The following is a 13,385-nucleotide window of genomic DNA, read 5'->3' as shown; positions in this document are numbered from 1 at the left end:
CACATGAAGCCAAGTCAAGCTGTCATGCATTTCACCCTTAAAAAGCCACATTGATTTAGAATTAGAAAGCCAAACACTGAGTCTGTCTTTGTCTCTTGTGGCTACAGGAGCCAAAAGCTGCTGGAAGACCCATGGCCTGTGGGAGGCTCTTTGATCAGGCATGTGCTTAACAGGATGAGCCTGGAAGCCAGTTGTGGACACTCTGAAGGAACTAATTACCCTCCAAAAATACACCACTGTCAGAGTGCATAGAAAACAGATACAAAGAGAGAGACAGTGGCAAGAAGAGATAGGAAAAGTGACAGCAAGTACAAGGAGAGAAGAGCTAGATAGTGTGCCTTTGCTCTCCAGGGTTTTTGACGGCCTGACTTTGACATTCTGAATGACGCACAAGAGAAGCCACAATGATTACAGCACGTTCTGACTGTCCCATGAAGCATAAGGTGTTTAATCTAAGTGTAGCTTAATATATGGGGGCTACAGTACATACACATAACTATGTGTGTTACTATTTATGTTCATTCACCTTTGATTTGACTCATTCTGAAAAGTAAAAGATTTTCTTTTTCACTGATGCGTGAAATTTAATTGCCACTTGTCTCCCTGCTTTCATCAAAAAAGATGTGGGAGGTTTGAGGCTGCATTCTCTCTGTATAAGATATTTTAAGTAAGCTTAGGTTTAGGTTTTTTGTTTGGGTTTTTTGGTGGTGTTGTTTAAAAAAAAACGGAGAATATATTTCCTGAAATGCTAAAATAATCCAAGAAGTGATCACCCATTTAAAGACAACAAAGCAACTCTGTTAACATGAAAATGAGCTTCAGGCGTAATCGCTCATTTTATTTTGTGCATTGTGTCAGAGTGGGCGGGAACAGCACCTGGGACACAAAATAATGAACCCAACAGCGAATCGCTCAGAAAAGTAAAAGGTTTGGCACTGTTTTGGCATTTAGACTCAGTGAAATGTGATTTTATCCAAAGAAATAATGATTGATGTGACAAGATAAACACCCAAGGATTTAGCTGGCGTATGGGAAGGAAGGAAAACTAGATGGGACCCCCTTTTAAAGGAGATAAAATACAGTATTTAGCCATTCTGTGGAAAACGTAAATAAAAAAGCTCAAGCCATGTCTTTTAATACGACTGACACTATGAGCCTAAATGCTTAGGTCTGCCAAGTATTTAATTAAAATGTATCCACATATTTAAAACTGTGCCTTGTTTTAGCAGAGGCTAGAAATGAAAGTGTGCTGTTGCTGTGACACTCTTAAATTCAGAAATGCAGTCTGGGGACTTAGTCTGCCTGGAGTGGGTGGCTGTGATGGTTCTCACAGCACTGCAGTCACAGCTGCAGGTAGTCAGTGCTACTTATCTTTCTTCCAGAGATGCTGAAGCAGGCCTGTCTATCATGCATGTCAGCAGTATTGACTGAATCAGTACGCAGAAAAAGACTTTGACAAACGCTGCGTCCCAAATCCATGGCAGAAGTTTTTGCAGTGGATTAGCTAAAGTTTGAGTTAAAGTTGTGTCCTCATTTCAAAGTGAGGAGTACAGAAATTGGGGGGGACTTTGCTAAACTGCTAAAAGTCTTTGCTAAAATATGTACTTCCAATTCTCATAGTAGGAAAATAATGTCATCATTGGAAATTAAATCCCGGTATTTAAGCATCTAGCTAGCTACAGAAGAGGAGTCGCCATCATTTCAAACAATTTAACAAATATAACCAAACACACAAACCGTGTCTGTGAGCTACATGTGCACTTGCTGTGTTTCCCAGGAAGAGGGAAAAAACATTAACACTAGGAGATGGAGAAGAAAGAGAGGAAAGGAGAGGAAGATGAAGAATGTTTTCAATGGTAAGCGCTGCTCAGCAAGAGTGAGATTCAGTCAGTTATTGGATATATACATGATGTTTTGTTGAGTTTTGAATAATTTGTAGTGATGCACTATGTTGGACTGGTTACATCTAGGGTACTAGTACCATTTTACATCAAGTGTAACAGATATCAATTTATATTTGGGGTGTTTAGGTGCTGATGAGATTCACTCATTGAATTCTATCTTTTATGCTAGCTTTATAGCCTCAGGTAACATATACTTATGTCATTTGGCTAAATCCACAAAAGCACTGAACGCTGCAGTAGCTTTTCATACTTTGTGCACAGTTTGTACCACTGTAAATCACCTGGTTGAACAGGCACCTCATATGCTGAATGGTTGCAAGGGCCATGAACACTTCCTGTGTATGACTGCTGTTCATTACTCCCTTCTGTCTCTTCATAAATAAAGCTTAAATCGGTATTGGGAAAATGTGTTTTGCGGATTTAATCATTTGCACTGGGGTATGTTAGAAACACAGTTACAAGAAATTCCCCCAGTTGACAGATAGTGGTTTCCATTTTGGGTCTAAAAGAGGGTATTATTCCGATCCATTTGGGGAAAACTCTCCACGATTGCTTTAAGCACTGAGTGGGAAGAAAGCAATAAGGTAACTGATACAAGTGGCTCTAATGGCTTCATGGATATAATTATTCTTTAGAGATTATGGAGAACAGAGGCTGCAGGAGCATCTCAGTGTGCAACTACTGCATCATAATATTGAGAGTCATGCTGTACATATCGCTGTGCTGCCGCTCAAAAGACCAACAAAAAGGCAAACCATCCTCTTTCCTCAGTAGCTGCACCAGCTGGATGACACCAGCTCCAAATATTTGGGATTTTCTCATACAGACCAGGTAAACTCCCAGGATCCATCCAAAGCAAGGAACTTTGAAGTAATGCTGGGCTTCACTGTTGCTACTGGCCGCAAGTTAAACCACTGCAGCAGGAGACCCGGGAACAGCACATGCTTTTGTAGCAGAAGTTATTTTTTATCCTCAGTCATGTGGATAAGTTTGAAATCATCAATCAGAAAAAAGGTAAAACTTAACCTGGAAATCAGTGTCGATGATGCGGGCCTCATTTCACAAAGGTCTAAGGGAAATTTTGAGAGCAGATGAAGGTTTCAAAGAAGGATAGATTCAAGTACATGGCTGGAGAAAAATAAAAGCGTCATCAGTCTAAGAAACAGACTTGGGATGGAAAAAACATTAATATTTGGACCTTAAGATTAAAGATGGATCAAAAGGTATTACAGATGACATTCTTTAAAACTGTTAATCCTGCTTCTGTTCTTCAGCGCTTGTAATCTTATGTTCACTGAGATTGTGGAAAAACACAAAAATAAATACAATATAATAAGAGAAACAGAGGCCACTCAGTAGAAAATGGTACGTGGTTAGAAGAAGGACTGGGGCACAAAATGTGCTCATCTTCCATCTGGGGCATCTCGGACAACCTCCCCAGCACTTTTATTCTCACCTTCTATCTTTCCATCATGAAGTGTGACTCAATTCATTGCCAGCTCAGAAGACCAGGATGTCCCAGAGGAATCAGACAGCAGGGCTGTTTGGAGGAGGGTGTGTGTGTGTGTGTGTGTGTGTGTGTGTGTGTGTGTGTGTGTGTGTGTGTGTGTGTGTGTGTGTGTGTCCATAGGGGGCGTAATAAGGGTGTCTACACAGCATGTGTAGGAGCTAAATAACTGGAGTTTGGTGGTAATAATCACATGACAATCGTGTTAAGAGGATCCTCAAGCCATCACACAGCCCTTAAGCCACATACTTACACACACATGCACACTGATTGCCTGTCAGATTTTAATGCAACTATATCACTTCTGGGAGGGAAACCGGAGAGCAGCTCTGTATTTCCAAGGGAATCTCAGGTGAGCATTTAAGTCTGCGAGAGGAGCAAATACGCTTGATGATGCTGCGATGCAAAGCAGACAACTTCATATAAGCAGACTTAGATAAGTGCTACAGAGTAGGGTGGCTTAATATAAACCATTTCTAATGCTCAGATAGGGGGAAAAAACTCTGATTGTTGCCACACTACACTTTTGAATAACTAGTTTTCTGGCTCTCTTGGGCAGAACTGGTTTGAACGCAGATCCTCTACGCTGTCGACCCACAGAGTAACCTATTAAAAAGCACAGTACAGTGAGATGAAGGGTCAAGGCTGAAACATAATGCGGAGCGGGTCAGTATAATGCGAGCGTGGCTGGACATCTCTCTCAGCAATTTGTGGAGATGGTGCAGGAGAGATGCTGAAGGGAAATGCATCACGCGGTTCACTCACCCTTATCACTCAGTCTCCAAGGTATAGCAGCCCATCCTGTTCTAAAATATGCTGATGTGCACTACAATCGATATTCCACAGGCAGTGGCTTTATTTTGAATGTCATAACTCCAACTAAATCCCCATGCCGTACAGATTTCTCATTCCTTACCTCCTAGCGACTTCAACATGATTCTATTTCTGACTAAAATACCCCAATCCCATGAACGGCAGGATCAGCTTTTCTTCTGTTATGAGGGCCTATCCTGGATGGCAGGAAACAATACCTTCTGTAGCTCACTAATCGGACCCCCACTGGGAGTGTTTGTACAATCTGTGTGTGTTTTTGGGCACTTATCTGCATGCACAGCTACTGTTCATACCCGTAGAAAAGACCACAGAGTCAGTGAAGGATTGGGGAGGAAAGGGGAGCTGGAGGACAAAGTAGGGGGATAGAAAAGGTGAGGCCAAAACCCTCCTGGTTTTCAAGGTAACCGCCTCACAACTAGTAACAATATAAAGTGGATTTCCTCTCACTAGAGCAAAATGTGCTCTGATATGAGAGCACTGACATCCTTTTAAGGCACTGTTTTGAAATTCATTCAGTTCAAGGGCAAAGCAGCAAGGCTGCTGGCTGTAGCAAATCTCTCCAGCTGAAGGGAATGACAGGACAGAGGGAGGCATAAAAAGAGACAATTGAGGGACTTTATGTGTCTTACAGAAACACATCCCTTCTCCTTAACTGTGAGTCTGTGTTAGGTTGCAGGATGTGTAAAGGCAGTGTCTTTCACAGGATGACTAGAGCATGACAGTACAAAGGCACTTAGTGCAGATCCCCAGGGAGGACTCCAGGTGCCACATGTGGAGCAAACTCCCCACCACACTCAGGACTTTGAAATGAAAAAAACAACAATTTAATTGCTCCTCCTCCTAGTGTCTGTAGGAAGGATGCATGTTCAGCAGCCCATTCCCAGGAAAACAATTGGGATATCTGGAATACCCCAAGGAATATTTGGGTGTTTATCACGAGAAATGACTTCTATTAAGGCTGGAGGTGACCCGTAGAAAAAATAAAAACCTATTTTCTACATATCATTAACTACCTAAGATCTGAATTTGAATGTCTGTCCTCTAACCAACCAGCCAAATGTTGCCTAACTGAAAAAGCTACCTGGTGAAATAGTCCCAGCTAGCTTTAGTTAAGGCTAAAACAAAATGTATTTACAATTTTATATTTCAGTATTTAAAAATATTCACTCAAAAAGTTGCTTCTCAGTTTAGTTTGTTAGTCAATATAAAATCTAATTAAATTAGCCATTAAAACTTTAACTCCAACTAAACTACTAATAGTCATAAATATTATAGATCCTTTAACATTAGCCACTGGTTTCTGAAGTCTCATTTTAATAGTCATACATTCCAAACCAAGTGGGAATTTCTGAGTTCCCAGCTGGAATGTTTTACTGGAATGGATTTCCAAATCGGAAAGTCGAAAGATCCCCACCAAACCCAACTTAACCAAGATGGCGGCACAGCACATAAACATTATTCAAACTGTACAACTTTTTATCTTTGCTGCCACTGTTGTGTATAAATGTATAACCGAAAGTGTATGGCCGAGCCCATAAACTCAGCAGGAAAGTAGCGGCTTCAAACTTTAACAGAATGGATGCAATCGGATAAAGACAGAAATAACTGCAGCACCACAGCTATCGCCATCTGGTGGCCTTCAGATAGAAGGAAGCTTTTGTTTTTAAGATCTTTCCCACTGGCTTTGTTTTTCCAGTCTGGAAACTAAATATATACCACTAAATATATGATTGTGATTTTTGTGTGAAGTGAAAAAAATTACCATTTAAGTATGAAATGAAGGCACCGCAGCTTTTTTTTTTTATCACTTATTTTATCCCACACACACATCCCCATTAAAGGTGTTCCCATTGGTGAAGACACTCTCTGAAGAAGCGTGTCTATATTTGTGGAAGTGAATGGGAGAAAACTTCAGATTAAAATAACCATCAAGTTACATGGGAATACGACACAAAGCTTCCTCTTTAGAGCATTTATCTACTCTTTGTTTTTTCTCTGGTTCCCCAAGGAGCTACTCAAAGACCCCACTATTTTAAAGCACACAAGAGACTGACAGCCTTACACAACCCAAAGGCAGAAGCAAAAAGAAAATATGTGCACAGGTGATTTTAAATACAAGAAAATAAAGAAATGGGTCGCACATAGAGAAAAGCAAAGTGCAGACAAACTAGTAGTTTGATTATTATTAAAGCATAAGGAAAATTTGAGTTTAGTTGGTCAATTCTAGTCCATTTTTTAAGTACCAAGGTTACTTATAGTAATTACCCCCAGGCAACCATCTGCTTGCCTGTGCAGTGTTGTGGTGCTAGTCTGAATCATGACCTCTGAACTCTGCAGAAGTCCCCAAGCCCTTCACACCTTGTGAAACCAGGGATGAAATCTGTATGGACACTTACCGAGCAGTTTGTCACCCTATGTTGCGTCACTTTTGGCACTGATGGTCAATGTGAGCTACATGCTGACATGTTAAGCTCTAAGTCATCAACCTTATATAAAAAGTAACCAAACCCGATGTGTAGACTAAAATCTAACAATTATACAGTGCGCCTACATCCCACTGTTTTCACTCTCTGCAGCATAACAGTGACTCCACAAGTTCGAAAAGCACGGGATATTATATTTCACAGGCACGTGGGATTTGTTATTGGTTGGGCACAATTTCCCATGGACAAATGTTGTGCCCTGTGTCGTGAAGTAGTGTGAAACAAGTACGTTAAACGCAAAAAAGAACAACGCAAAACGGTCTTGTTTTGTAAGATGTGCGCTACTGGTGCCCCAGAGGAATTTGAGAAGAATATGGCTATTCACTGTTTCGCCATTTCAGCGATTTGACAACATCAGCGTGCATGCGTGTCCAAATACAAATTAACTGGGTTGATAAACTGAGGTAAAGTTTAGGTTGCTCTGCCTTTATCCTGACTGGCTTTAATGGATCTTCCTCTCTGGACTGAAAAGAGATGCAGTTTCTTGTCACTGAGAAGCGCACAAAGGAGTCAACTCGAGGTCAGTTTGGCCGCCAAAAATACTTAAAACTGACATGACAAGTAAGGAAAACACAGAAAGTGATTGTTTAAAAGTACTGAGTAAGAGGCACTTTCAGCGATGCACGGAGCGCCGTGTCCTACCTTGCGCTGCGAGGATCACCAGCAGGAGGATGTTTGTTAGTTTTCCGGAGAGATTCATGGAGACATCGGCGCTTCGCGAGTGTTTTGGATATAAATAGCGATGCTGAACAATGACTTCTCGTAATAATCTGCTGCAGATGTCTGTGAAGCCTCAAGATTAGAGCATCTTTTTCCTTTGCGCTCCCGAACGCGGAGAGGTTGGTGCGCTCTGCCGACATGGACAACTTCTGCACGTCCCGCCTCCCCCCTGCCTCCCCCGGCAATGCGTCCCACACGCTTGCGCGCGCACACAAACACACACACCTAAGGGTCAAACCTTGCGATCTGACTCAGAGTGACTCAGAGGTGATAGGTCTGGAATAATTAAATGGTTACGAATATGGCTCTAGGAGCGTAAGGGTCGTACAGAAAAAAACATTCATATTAAATAAAAACTCTCCTGTTCAGTGTTTGACGCAGGTTTTTGTGAAAACTAGGAACATTTCTTTAAAAAAAATCAACAACTCAAATATCCCTACCTCAAACAATTATCCCCTGAGAGAAAGATGCAGCACTCACCTACACGCTCTAAAGATCCCACATTTTCAGCACTGAGCTGTAAATGACCTATTTAGTCACTTAATTGATTTTGCAAGCATAACAATGTTCAGGCAGCTTAAAGCATTAGCGGCTCAATAATAGAGTCTTGAAGGCTGCAGAGTCTGCCCAAATCATATAATGCAAAGCCATTAACGCACAGCAGCACTGCATGGAATTGCACTGAAATTATTCTGGAGCACCCAAGACCTATGATTGACTACTGCCTGGTCCTTAAAGGAACAATAATGGAATGGTTGGTTTTGGATGCCTGTAAGTGAAATTGGGGTTCATTTACTTCTTGAAACAACATCTTTAATTTGTATTTTAGTTTAGGGAATAAAATCTTTAAGCTCCAGTTCTGAATATAACATAAAAGCATAAAATCTACATCCAAAGTGGGTTTTTTCTTCTTTTCTACAAATTTTATAAAATTATCTTTCATGCACAGAACCCTGTTTATGAGACACCTAAATACCAGGATGGGCACAGCAGACTTTTGCATTATTTGTCCTTTAATATCTTATGTAACTGTGTTCATATGTGCATGCATGTATTGAATATTCAACAGCATAAACTGTGCTTGTATCTGTTTGCTGTTCACATATGTGATTAAAATAATAGGAACTGCTACTATATTTGCTTTTTGCCAAGATTAGTTAACCAGTGAACAGTGCAATTATGTGACAGCATAAGATAGTTTATTTTGCTTGCCTATATATTTGTGACTATGCTTTCCTTGTCCAGACCAAATTGCAACTAATGTATCAGTTTAATGTTAAAGTGGGGCCAGTAACTCTGATACAGTATGTGATGTTAATTGTTAAACTGCAAAGTACCTTGTATGTTCGAAGTTGGCAGGTAAGAGGCCAAGAGGCTAAATTTTAAGCTCAATTAGGTTTTTCATTGATGAGTGAAGTCAAGCGAGGCTGTTGTTGGGGCTTGCCTGGGGAAAGCTTCAATTACTAAGTGCCTAAAATGGGTCAATGGAAGACCCTAAAAGAATAAGAAAGAAAGGCTTTGTTAGAGAGAGAGACAGAGGCAGTGTGACTGGTAAAGTTAAAGAGATATGGACAACTAATATGCAGTCAGATCAGCTGACCATGAAATGCTATAAAGCTCCAAAATAGATGGGATGTAGTGAGGGAGTGTCGCTGAGGAAGAGAAGAGAAGATTTTTCTAATTTCGCAAGATGTAAAGAAAAGCAGTCTTCACCCTTCGCCTGAGACTGGAGAGAAACAGGAGATCTTTCTTTTTTTCCCTTCATTCCCTTTCATTTTGTCTTTTTCAGATTTAATTTTTGATTATTAACAACTTTTTCTGTCTTTTTTCCTGTTGCAGATTCGTCTTTTTTTTCTTTTCTTTTTTTTTATCCAACAGCTTAAAAACAGTGCGTTGTTTCCTGGTGACATTCTGCAGGCAAGATGCTGGACAAAAAACAAATACTTGCAGGTATTTTCCAGAGCTGATCTCTAAAGGCATACCAACCTGTGACCTTTGTCAATTATTGGTTAATGTAAGTTTTAAATGATTTAGGTTTCCAGAAAGGATATCTAATGAAATCCCATTTCATTGGAAGCATGTGATAAAAATGTTGACTGATGATTTTCTAGCCTCATATGGGAAACTAAATATTAAATTTTGTCAGATTTTAATATTTTATAACCTCGTTTCAACAAGGTTCCAATTATTACAACAACCGTTCCAAGGTTAAGAAAACAGTGTAATATATACAGCTATGTAATAACTGCATTATAATACAGTATATTAGACTTCAGCACACATTGTAAGTGATATAACATGAAGTCAGACTACATAGAAGCCATTACACAATGTAAGATTTTTAAACATTTTTAATCAGCAATCATTTCAAATTGTTATATGAAGGAAAGTTTTTGCCTGCATTTGGTAGAGCAGGTGAGTGCGAGTATTAGAGCACCCATACTCTATAAATACTAATGCAAGACTACACGGCACATTATAACACACCCACATAAACCCAGCAGAGTGAGAAAGTCAGGTGGAGAAAAGGGAAGTAAAATGGGATTAGTTCACAGACGCGGAGCATCTGCACGGAGGCAGGAATTAGTCAGGTGCACGACAGGAGTGCATTGCTCTGTAGTGTCAAAATCAGTCAGCTGATGTCTGCAAACCACCCCAAACCTAAGTGACATCCCAGTCACTGTTTACTCTCTAAAAGAGCACCGAACAGGGGAAACATTGTTGTCCTACAGCTTTTAGTCACTTTCTGCCTCGTCTATGTTTGTGAAAGGAAAGAAAACACAGAATTTAGACAGAGTCGAGGCTGAACCCTCATGGATTTGGTCAGTGACATGTTCACTGTTCAGGTAATGAAATGCAGTGGGAGGTGGAACTTTGTATGTTTATGATTATTTATCCGACTGATGCTTAATTGAATGCCTGCATATATTGAAAAATTATGCGTAGCCAGTTAAGGTTCACAGCAATGGATAACACTGTGGTCAACAAGCAAATCAATTATTCTTTTACAGCTACCCGCAAAATAAAATAATATATGTGTCTTTATACACAGAAACACTGTAATTTTCTTAAATAGAAATGGTTTTGCATGTGCAAAATAAAATCCAATGCACCACTAAACTAAACTAAACAAAACAGAACAAGAATGGGGGAAAAAATCAAACGTCTTTGCAAATAAGCGAGGCACCTATGCGAGTCTGCAAGTGTGGTGAAGTCCAAGCATTTGCATTCAGCCGAAAGGAAAAAGGCAAGAATAGTTACCGTGTGTGTCAGACAGCACTGTCCTGGCTCATCCACATCAACCTTATACACGTTTTCTTTCTCCTGGGCTGAATCTGTTTTTGCTGTTTGCCACACTCGTCTGTGGTTTTTACTTTACATCCCTCAGCCTTCGTTTTTTCCTTCTTTCCTCTCCCCAGCTTCATTTTTGAATATTTCACCCCATTAGTCATAAAGGAAGCTTTTTCTTTATACCTTTTAGACAGTTGACACTTTGATTTGCCAGACAGAGGTGGAACTAATAATATTACGAATTACCGCACTGCATTAATTGCCGGGGCAGAGCTATCAATGCAATTAGTTCCACCAGTTTTCCTCCTATAACTAGCCAAAATGCTGGATATAAATAGAACCGTTTAAATTGGGGTGGCAGTGGCTCAGGAGGTAAGTCATTTCCTCCAGGTCATTTACTAGGTTTTTCATCTTCTATTTGAAAGGTTGGTGGTTCGATCCCTGGCTGGTCTAGACTGTACAATAAATATTCTTAGCAAGATACTAGCTCCAAGTTGCATCCATCAGAGTGACTGTTAGACAGAAATCACTTAAGCATAGAAAAAAGTGCTTGTGTGAATGGGGTATGTTGTATAAAATTCTTTGAGTGCTCAGGTAGGGTAAAAGAACCAATCTATTTACCATATATCAAATGTAAATATAAAAGACAGCTCGAGACATGGAAAATCTGTTAGGAGAGATCAAATCTGAGGGACATAAAAGAGAAAAGAAGAAAGTACAAGTAGGTTTAGTCTTTCCATGCCTAATTAAGTGTATTCTAAGTGCTTGTCTTGTCCCCTCAGCTGGCAGCTGTCTCACCTCATTGTCTGTCAGTCACACTGACGGGACGTCTACGTATGAACAACCTTAGTCTGACGTTACTGCAAGTCTGATCCTTAGCTTGTATTATTGATCAAGTTGTGTCTGTGGCCAATTTAGGATCAACTTGGATTACAGCTGGCCTCTTTTCAATCATACCGTAAGGATATTTAAAGCGGCACCAGTAACTATGTGATGCAGATTTGATCTCTGTTACGTTTACTTGACCTTTAACTTTTTGCTCAGTTTTCATTTTTCGCCCTAAATCTTCATTAGTTTTCTTGTCTCACAGCTCTGTTTGTCACCACAAGCCTTCCACCAAACTGCACTAAACACACAAAATAAGCAAAGTTATCAGCTTTTGAAATGAGAAGAACAAATATTGCATTTCATAATAACCTGATGAAGTCATTTTGTGGAGGTCATGCACTCCTGTTAACTGACATTAGGTCATGTTGGGGAATAGAAAGATTTTGGTCTATTATAATCCTGAAAATGTGTCTTATAATTAACATTTAACCCAAACCATTATTACTTACCAAAAGAAACAAGTGGGATGTCAATTCTAATCATAGAGATATGATTTATGAAAAAGAATCTCAAATTTCCTCTTCCCATCCTTGCCCTTTAACCAAATCTAAAAAGCCTTCTTTCCTATAATCCCCATCTTCCACCACTCCACCCTCCGATATTCCCGTTTTAAAAGCTCTCAGCATCCCCTTTCCTCCCACAGCTTGTCCCGATCTGCCAGTCACGCTACCCTTGCTGACCCCACTCAGCCCTCCGAGCATGCACGTCCTCAACCCCAGCCCTCCGCTTTGCCACTGCTGTCGCTCCTCCCTTCTTCACCCTCCTGCTCCAAACCCATTAATGCCACAAAGTCCATTTCTTATTTCTCATTCATGCAGTGTCCACTGTAGGCAGTCTGCTAGGCCATGCTGTGGTCTGTTCCAGCCAAGAGCAACTAATTAAAGTCCTTTCACTGCTCAAATCACAGTTATCTGATTAAAGCCCTTTGCTGCTAATTAAACTGCCATTTCTCTCTGCCATGCTTTTCCCACAGACTCTCCCTCCCTCCCTCTCTTTCTCGGTTCTCTCACAAAACATACAAATCTACAAAACCTTGTGCTCAGATATTGGTCATGTTATACTTCATGTTTTATCGCCTCTTCCTGTCTCGTCCTCTGAATGACCAGCAGTGTCATTTTCAGTTAAACAGCTGCAGCCCGAGGGGTTAAAGTGAGCCACGCAAAGCTTACTCATTATCTGACTCACTCATCTTTGTCCTGAGATGAAATCCAAACAGTTTCCTGCGTCTCTTTTAGCTGTCACTGATGATCATAGCTGCGAGTGATATTTAATCAGTTTGAAATGTGGGAGGAACTTTTTAAATTAATACTCCAATACACTTTACAATCCTTCTCATTGGCCTTGAGGCAACTATAACTATAACAAATCAGCCATCTCAGCCTTTTGTTATTCTGCTGCTTATCAGAGTAAAGATATTTCACATGTATCTGTGTGGCAATATAAAGTATATGATGTAGATTAGGTTTTGTTCAGCTGCTTTGGTTGTTTTTGCTTTTGTTGCCTTGAAACCTCTTTTTTTAAATCACATCTGAGTGCTTTTACTGTTTCTGGGGAAGACACTTAACACTGCAGTATCTCTTGTAGCCACTAGTGAGCAGCAGTAGGGACTCGGATCTGTCAGCCGGCAGCAGACTCGAGGAGATATTTATTTCTCTAGCCGGGACAGAGCAACCCCTGAGCCAAGATGAAAGCCCTCTAAAGTGTTTAGACCACATCTCTGTGTCCGTCCCTCATCCCTGAGGCTCAGCAGCTCAGAGG

General features: G+C 40.4%; 1 protein-coding gene across 2 annotated transcripts in view; it reads right to left on the bottom strand.

The window, feature by feature from the left end:
• The window catches only part of LOC146392467 (neuronal acetylcholine receptor subunit alpha-3-like), a 28,189-nt gene extending 20,555 nt beyond the window's left edge, over positions 1-7,634 (bottom strand). For both annotated transcript variants that reach the window (XM_084948106.1, XM_084948114.1), the window contains exon 1: positions 7,371-7,634. In XM_084948106.1, the coding sequence (XP_084804232.1) occupies positions 7,371-7,428 (58 nt within the window). In that variant the 5' untranslated portion in view covers positions 7,429-7,634. The remainder of the gene's footprint in view (positions 1-7,370) is intronic.
• Positions 7,635-13,385: the final 5,751 nt, after the last annotated feature.

This window comes from Perissodus microlepis, chromosome 2 (genome assembly GCF_051167445.1).
Source record: "Perissodus microlepis isolate ML-2025 ecotype Zambia chromosome 2, ASM5116744v1, whole genome shotgun sequence".
Taxonomy (NCBI): Eukaryota; Metazoa; Chordata; class Actinopteri; order Cichliformes; family Cichlidae; genus Perissodus; species Perissodus microlepis.
The sequence above is the reverse complement of the archived record's forward strand: the minus strand, read 5'-3'. Positions and strand labels throughout refer to the sequence as shown.